An 8,793-nucleotide genomic window follows, 5' to 3' on the forward strand; every position below is an offset into this window, starting at 1 on the left:
TCTAAAAAATAAAGATTTAAAAAAATATTAAAATTCTAAATCCCATATAGACTTAAAGTGTACTATGAGTTTGGGGAAGACTTATCTAAGTACAGAGGAAATAGCTCCCCAGGAGATGAAGCATGTAGGTACCTGTAGATAAAGAAAGACTAGACTGAGGCACATTATTGATTCTAAGAAGTAGAAAAAAAGTTATCTCAATAATAATGGAATTTTTTTTTTTTTTTTTTTTAAGAGACAGAGTCTCACTGTATCGCCCTGGGTAGAGTGCTATGGCATCATAATTCACAGCAAACTCAAACTCCTGGGTTCAAGCGATCCTCTTGCCTCGGCCTCCCAAGTAGCTGGGACTACAGGTGCCCCCCACAACGCTCAGCTAATTTTCTATTTTTAGTAGAGATAAGGTTTTACTTTTGCACAGGCTGGTCTTGGACTCCTGAGCCCATGCCATCTGTCCACCTCGGTCTTCCAGAATGCTAGGATTACAGGCATGAGCCATCATGCCTGGCCGGACTTTTGAAATTTCTAACAGAGCTCTCGGAAGGTGCTATGAAGCCTGTACTTTGGAATCAACGTACTTGGCAATATTGCCTCAAAGTTATAAGTATAAGATTGAAAAACATGGGTATGATAAAATACTATAGGCCTTGGGCAGTGATAACAATGCAGTAACAGCCGACACTTGCACAATGCACTGTGCCCAGCTCTGTTCTAACCACTTCATGCCGAATCTTCAAAAAGCCCCGTGAGGTAGGTGGTATTTATTTCTTTTTTAAAAGATGAGGAGACAGGCCTAGAGAATAGCTTGCCCAAGGTCACACAGCTAGTCAGCGGCATTTGGATGCAGGCAGTCTCCCTTCAGAGTGTACGGGTCAGGTGGTGACAGGGTGTAGGACACAGGACACTGCTTCTAGTAGGTGCTCTCTATTGAGCCCGGCACTATTAGAATCAAATTGTTATTTCTCAGTTGAATTATGTGAAGTGGAATCTACCACATTAAAGAGCTTTAAAAAATACCATTCAGGGCAAAGACAAAAAATAAAACTTTATCAGAGCTGTTTCCCCACTTAGTTGAAATACCAGATAAGCCCCAACAGTGTACAGTGAACTACACAGAACAACTAGGAAGAGGGAGAAGGCGTTCAAAAAAGAAGCCAACCTGGGCGGCGCCTGTGGCTCAAAGGAGTAGGGCGCTGGCCCCATATACCGGAGGTGGTGGGTTCAAACCCAGCTCCGGCCAAAAACTGCAAAGGAAAAAAACAAACAGCCAACCCACTACCAAGAAGTCACTTAGATAAGTAAGGGGACAGTCTCTCCTACCAGCTGCAGTCCCCACATGAGAACTGGACTCAGAAGTTTCCTTGACCGGATTCTGAAATTATTTAACAAAGGAGTCCAGGGCATAATAAATTTTACCTTCATCTGTTGCCTCTTCTGTTTCAGCACTGACCAACAACTTGAAGCTACAGCCTAAATATACGCAGAGAAAAGCAAGATTTAAATCCACAGCTATATAAATGTTTCCTTTTAGAAAAGAGTGATTTTTGTTAGAAGTTCAGAGTTTACGGGTCTAAAAAGTTTAAAACATTAAGTACTAATAAAAACTAGTCCAGGGGGCGGCACCTGTGGCTTAGGGAGTAAGGGCGCTGGCCCCATATATTGAGGGAGGCAGGTTCAAACCTGGCCCCGGCCAAACTGCAAAAAAAACTAGTCCAGGATGCTTAAAAAATATTTCACTTTTATACAATTAAAAATTAAATACAAAGCCACTGAAGGAAAAAGACTGAAACCTGCTACATGGTGACTGGTAATTAAAATTCAATTCTCAGAGTTCTTAAATTCTGTTCCCAAGGGGCAAAAAGTGATAATATGTGTATGTAGGTACCCATACACAAATAAATGTTCTAATGTATAGTAAAGACAAAGTTAATAACCTCCAACTCCTGGGCTTACGTGATTCTCTGCCTCAGCCTCCCGAGTAGCTGGGACTACAGGCGCCTGCCACACGCCCGGCTATTTGTTGTTAGAGTTTGGCTGGGGCCGGGTTTGAACCCGCCATCCTTGGTATATGGGGCCAGGGCTATTCACTGAGCCACAGGCACCACCCCTGGAAAATTTTTTAAAGGCATTCAAACTTGATCATCAAATATGACGCCCACCCCACCTTCCTTCCAGGTACACAATGAAATCCCAACAAAAACAAATGTCAATCTGAGCTTGGAGTACAACATACAACAGAAAGGAAAACATTCGAAATACAGAATATAGTTTAAACCTCTTTTATTTTGAGTAGTTTTTCTCCCCTGAGTTCTGGTAGCATTTGAGAACATGAATCTCCATATTTTCCTACTAAAGATATGCAGTCACTTTTTAAAAACTATGAACTGCTGTATTTTGGTTTAATCATTCAGCCATTTCAGTTATAGGCAATATTTTGCTAGGCCTGAACTCATCTGAAGCCTGAGTTTCTTTGGACACCTGATGAAATACTGAGTCCACCAGGTCAAAGCTGGGACTGGTGGAAGGGGAAACAAAGAGAATGTCATCTGAAGGTGTCACACCACCCACTTCTGACCCCAATGCCAAAGTCTGAGCTTGGCTTCCACACTAGTCATTCAGCAGGCAGGTACACACACAGAAACCGTATTAATCTTCCCAGTTCTGACCATTTTAAAAACCATAGCTAAATGGCTGAGAAAGGTAAACTATCACTTACTGTTTCTTTGAAGGAAGAGTTTAGCCAGCGATTATTTACTACATTCTGTATGGACGAGGGTGGGTTTTCCAGATCCTCAAAGGAATCCATTAGTATGAAATCCAGAACAACATCATAAAAGTTTAGATGTTTCACCTGCATTAAATTATGAGTATAAGCAGAAATTCTTTTTCTTTCTTTCTTTTTTTGAGACAGAGTCTTACTTTGTCACCTTTGGTAGAGTGCCCTGGCGTCATGGCTCACAGCAACTTCCAACTCTTGGGCTCAAGCAATTCCCTTGCCTCAGCCTCCCAAGTAGCTGGGATTATAGGTACCCACCACAACACCAGGCTATTTTTACAGATGGGTCTTGCTCTTGCTCAGGTAATCCATCTGCCTTGGCCTCCTAGAGGGCTAGGATTACAGGAATGAACCACCACACCTGGCCCGGAATTATTATATAGAGCTGAAATAATTTTTTTTTTTTTTTTTGAGACAGAGCCTCAAGCTGTCACCCTGGGTAGAGTGCCATGGCATCACAGCTCACAGCTCACAGCAACCTCCAACTCCTGGGCTCAAGCAATTCTCCTGCCTCAGCCTCCCAAGTAGCTGGGACTACAGGCGCCCGCCACAACGCCCGGCTATTTTTTGGTTGTTTGGTGGGCCCAGGGTGGATTCGAATCCACCAGCTCAGGTGTATGTGGCTGGCACCTTAGCCGCTTGAGCCACAGGCGCCGAGCCTGAAATAAATTTTGAGCCAAGAATTTGTACTTTTTAAGAGCAGGATTTTTTTGAGTTGAATCAGATTATTTAAAAAAAGACAAAAAAAAAAAAAAAGAGGAAGAAAGGGATAAATATGAAAACTCACCACTGGAAATGACAATTGGCTAATTACGCATGGTAGCTGCCCCTTCCTAGATCTTATCAAGGGAAACTCCTCTCTCCCGCCTGTCTACTCTAGCAGTCCTTTGTTCCTGCTCCTATCACAGCACCCACAATGCTCACTCAGCTTTGCTATTTAGTTTCTGGCACGTGGCCGGTCTTCCCCACCAGACCAGGAACTTGCTCTCTCCCTGGTTCACACACACTTGCTACTCAGCAGATGCTCAGCAGGTGCTCAGACTTCTACAGGCAAATCAGCTGCCCAGAGTCTAGTGGAGAAAACAGACAGCAACAAAATAATCCTACAATTACACAGTTACAAACTGTGATAATAATTTTTTTCCTTACAATAAAGGGAAAAGTACATGTGTATGGGGCTGTGAGAGCTTTTGATGGAGAGTGTGATTTCAGCTGGATTTCAGAGAGGGCTTCTTTCAGGGTGTGAAGCATCCCAGGTAGAGGAAAATCCCTCCAGAGACGTGAAGAAGAAACACACTGGTGTTGAACTGTAGAAGACACTGACAGCAGCAGAAGCACCAGGGAGACAGGCCAGAGGCAGGAGGGACCGAGTGAGGACCCCATGAGGACCCCACGTCATCCCCATAGGATTCTGGAGGGGGGGAGAGCACTGGTGGGGCTAGGAGGGAGACGATCGGATTTGTATCTTTTAAAGCTCATTTTGGCAGGAGTGTGGAGAATGAAACGGAGAAGGGAAAGAATACGCAGGGAGGGGAGTGGGCAGGGAGGTAGACCTGGGAAAGGACAACAGGTCTGTCGGATGGAAGAGGGAGATACAGAGAAAAGATGGAGAAAGTTGGAGACGTTCACAAGTTAAAACGGACAAACATCAGAGATGCGTGTGAGAAAGTGAGTGGAGACGAGGGAAGGTCAAAGGCAAATCCCAGGTTTCGGGCCTAGAGAACTGCTCATACATCAAGTATGTAATTGTGCTTCCTATTTTCACTGCCTGGAATGCCTTTTAGCTCCTTGCAAAATTCCTTAAGCTTCCATTATAACAAAATGCTCCAGGCTTTTCATGTACTGATCCCATCCTAGTGCTGACATCAGTCATTTTTTGAGAAATTCTAGTTCCTTTTACTGAAGAGTGATAGTTAGAAGCCAAAATCTTTGTGCTGGGAATAATCTCTTTGGGGGTGATGCTTAACTCCCAGACCCGCTCAGTAAACAGAACTAAAAGTACACATACGTTTCTGTCCACATAAGCCTCTTATTATATCTATACTTATTTCTGTATGTGTAGAATAAACTATGAATTCACAGACAGCTCTGATTCCAATTCTAGCTTTTTTACACCTGTATCTAACAGTGAAAATTTTTGGTTCTGATTTTTCTGAGCATATTCATTTGTTCCATCCTGTGTAGGTGCCAATCCCCCAGCCCCACTAAGCTGCCCCTATTGTCCTTTTGTGAACTGTCCCTGAATAGGCCACCACTACTGCCCCGCTAGGGCCCTGCCAACTGACCTTTGAATGGGAACAAAGAAAGAAGGGAAGGAGAGAAAGAGAGAGGGAGGGAAGAAAGAACCCAACAAAAGATAGAAGGCATTTTAAGAAACAATTATTTACAACTGTTGCCTTAATGTATACAAAGTATAGCTGCTACTGTTTACAACCCAGTCAGAAGAATGATGTTGCCTACTACCCCACCACTGGCTTTATCGCCATTTAAGGAGGACAAGGAAACAGGGCCTCAACTCCACAAACACGTATGTCTACTATAAACAGCTAACTAAGGAGAATACACACTATAAAAAATTGGGGGGTGGCACCTGTGGCTCAGTGAGTAGGGCACCGGCCTCATATACCCAGGTGGGCAGGTTCCAACCGGCCCTGGCCAAACTGCAACAAAAAAATAGCTGGGCATTGTGGCAGGTGCCTGTAGTCGGGAGGCTGAGGCAAGAGAATCACCTGAGCCTAGGAGTTGGAGGTTGCTGTGAGCTGTGACTCCACAGTACTCTACTGAGAGCAATAAAGTAAAACTCTGTCTCAAAAAACAAAAAAATTTGAACTTACCCCTCTAGCGGCAAGTTCCATTTCAGTGCTGTCCCAGTGATCAGTCTGCTCTAAAAAATAGATCATTTCATCAAAAACATCTTCAAACTTCTTTGGATTCTGCAGAAGAAAACACAGTTTAATTCTAAACTCCACTATATAGTAAGTTACCAGCTTACAAAGCAAGTTACTTATTACTCTTTAAGTAAGTTTGTAGGATCTTACACTATTAAGTAAATGAACTAACATACGTTTTTAAGGTATGCCAAATTTACCTGAATTACTATTTTGTCCAATGTTTTGCAGAAGCCAAGGCTCAGAATGTTAGTAAACTGAACAAACTATTCACTACTCAAATATGTATGCCTATCTAGGTTAGTCCTTAAAATGAAAACCTGGTTACAGCAGATGCTATGTGATGTTTTATTTCAGCTCCTTGGGGTAGAACCCAAATTCAAGTCACTGGGTTTATCTGCCATGGGAAGTCTGAGAAAGCAACACACAATTTACATTGGGAACTGCCAAGGAGTCAGTATCTCATTGCATATACTCAGTACTTTACTTTTTTAAGTTGCTTTCTCATTTTTCTTTTATTTAATCACAATGACCCTTTGAAATAGGGGGATATAAATATAAAATTCTAGGCTTGCCACCCATAGCACAGTGGTTACGGCGCCAGCCACATACACCAAGGGTGGCAGGTTCGAACCCAGCTCAGGCCAACTAAACAACTGCAACAGAAAAATAGTTGGGCATTGTGGTGGGCACCTGTAGTCCCACCTAGTTGGGAGGCTGAGACAAGAGAATCACTTAAGCCCAAGAGTTGGAGGTTGCTGTGAGCTGTGACGCTATGGCACTCTACCAAAGGCAACATAGTGAGATTCTGTCTCAAAATAAATAAATATAAAATTCTATTATGCAAGTGAGGCAACTGAGGATCCTTTGAGGTTCAAAGCGGGTGGGTCTGAAAACCAGGTATGCAGATTGCTCAGGGAAGGCCTACTTTATTTAGTTTTCTTATCATCTGGACAAACCTTACATAAAACAAAGGGGTTCCTTACAGTCTGAATGAAGTTCTTGTCAATGCTTCTGCCTCATTCCATTTCATGAGGAGTAAAATGGGGCTCAAATTGTAATCCAGATTTCTCAGACCTGCACTGTTTCTTGAGCAGTATGGAGGGAAGTAGGAGGGGAGGTATTAGTAATAACCACAGTGCTGGCTATGGGAGGAGGTATTAGTAATAATAACGGTGCTGGCTATGGGAGGAGCTCTGATGACGATTCTCATCGTGACATCCATAACCTTCATGGTACACGCGAAATAACTTAGGAGAAACACCTTGGTCAAAACGGTGTGCACCTTATACACAGAAAACAATTCAACCCAAATAGAAACTAACCCTCTTTGAGTTATTTACTTTAGAAATGTGAACCTCTCCATGATCCACAAAAACTTTTTCTTCTATCAAACATTTAATATATTAAATCTTCAGAGCCATAAAAATAATAAAAACCTTGCTCACAAAACAAGTTTACCTTTCGAGCTTTCACAATTAAAGCTGACAAAATTTTCCTTCCACTCTCAGCAAGGAATATCCTGTTGGCTGTTTCTGAAAGAATTACCTGAAAAAAAATTCATCCCCAAACAAAGAGAAAAGAGACCTATAATGAATCTGAATGGATGTTCAACTTTATATCATGTCTCTGCACAAATAAACCCACCACTGTGAATGCACCACACAGGGGCTGTTTAAACAGTTAGAAAACAGAGAAAGTCCCAATCTACTAAATAAAGAGTTCTTGAGTCTTAGAGCCAAAAAAGGACTTAAGAGGAATAAACTTGAATTTAAATTCTGTTCAACAGAATACTAGAAAGTATAAAATAAATTTTGTATAGCCTCAAAACATAAGAAAACAAAGATACTTTGTTATTAAGTGGCCTTATTTCTTTTTAGGAAATCAGTGATTTTATAACTGATCTGAAATTAAATCTAGAATACACTCCACGTGATAAGAGGGTTTTTATTTTAAGTAGCCATTTGCACACACTTGCAGCATCAAAATTTCCTGTGGTGACAAAGTGTGGTGGACCTGGGGAGCCGTCAGAGAGGACAGAGACACATGGACACAGATGAAGGGAAGCAGAAGGGAGGGACACTGAGGTCAGGAGACTGACATTTGCCATTAGGGGTAAGGACAGGACGGGGCGAGGCGGTCCTGCTCATAAACACTGAACTCTAACATGAGGGTGGGATGAGCGGCCGGGTGAAGTCACTGACATTAAAAAAGAAAATACCTGAAAAGCCTGTCGAATACAGTGAAGTTTGGCAAGAAAATCACTGTCTCCCAGACACTCCAACACTTCAGTTCTATGTGACAAACAGGGAAAGACAATTAATTGTTAAGCTACATTTGAGTCAAGCTGACTACAAATCTGGACTAAACAAGGCTTAACCTTGGGACCTTAATATAAAACACATGTTTTCTCAACACTGGCAGAACGTGTAATAAGAATGTTTTTTACTTGGACCTAGAAACATACTTTTCCCTGTTCTCACAAACATTTTTAATAAGCATCACACCAACACCTAACATTCGTCATAAACATACGCGGAACTGAAGGGTACCTCAGCACTCTGGAGTAAATTTTTCCTTCTTCCACTAAATGCACGGCTTCCTCGTAGAAAGGGCAGTGACAGAGAGACTCGAGGCTGTAGGGGTGGTGCACGTCTCTGCGCTCTCCAAGCTGAGAAAACAGTGGGTTAAAACACACTATGCTGATGTAAGGAGAAAAACTAGGAGAAAAAGAAAATAGGATTCCACTAACCTCAAACACACTAAATTTGAGTAAATAATAAAAGCCATTCAATAGCATTTTACAGCTACTAAGACCTGAATTCACTTTATTTCAAAATTCAGTTGTTACAAAGAGTAAACTTTATGACAAGCTTAGTTCTTTTTGAGTCCAATTACTTAACATAGACTGCACAGGAAAGCAATACTACATCTTATTCCACTGTCGAGAAGAACTGAAAAGAAAGCATTAAACAAAAGAAAGGAGGATTTTGGTTCAGCACCCATAGCACAGTGGTTATGGCGCCAACCACGTACACTGAGGCTGGTGGGTTTGAACCCAGCCCAGGCCAGCTAAAGAGCAATGCAGCAAAAAATAGCCAGGTGTTTGGCGAGTGCCTGTAGTCCCAG

The 8,793-nt window shown here is 42.2% G+C and overlaps 1 protein-coding gene across 1 annotated transcript in view; it reads right to left on the bottom strand.

Moving 5' to 3' along the window:
- The window catches only part of MIGA1 (mitoguardin 1), a 57,351-nt gene that overhangs the window by 3,852 nt on the left and 44,706 nt on the right, over positions 1-8,793 (bottom strand). Inside the window, exons 8-13 of the mRNA XM_012801659.2 lie at positions 8,217-8,335; positions 7,886-7,958; positions 7,126-7,212; positions 5,611-5,709; positions 2,717-2,851; positions 1,417-1,470 (exon numbers count right to left, since the gene is read on the bottom strand). Coding sequence (XP_012657113.2) covers positions 1,417-1,470; positions 2,717-2,851; positions 5,611-5,709; positions 7,126-7,212; positions 7,886-7,958; positions 8,217-8,335 — 567 coding nt within the window. The remainder of the gene's footprint in view (positions 1-1,416; positions 1,471-2,716; positions 2,852-5,610; positions 5,710-7,125; positions 7,213-7,885; positions 7,959-8,216; positions 8,336-8,793) is intronic.

Source organism: Otolemur garnettii, unplaced genomic scaffold (genome assembly GCF_000181295.1).
Source record: "Otolemur garnettii isolate 467f Iridium unplaced genomic scaffold, OtoGar3 scaffold00010, whole genome shotgun sequence".
NCBI lineage: Eukaryota > Metazoa > Chordata > Mammalia > Primates > Galagidae > Otolemur > Otolemur garnettii.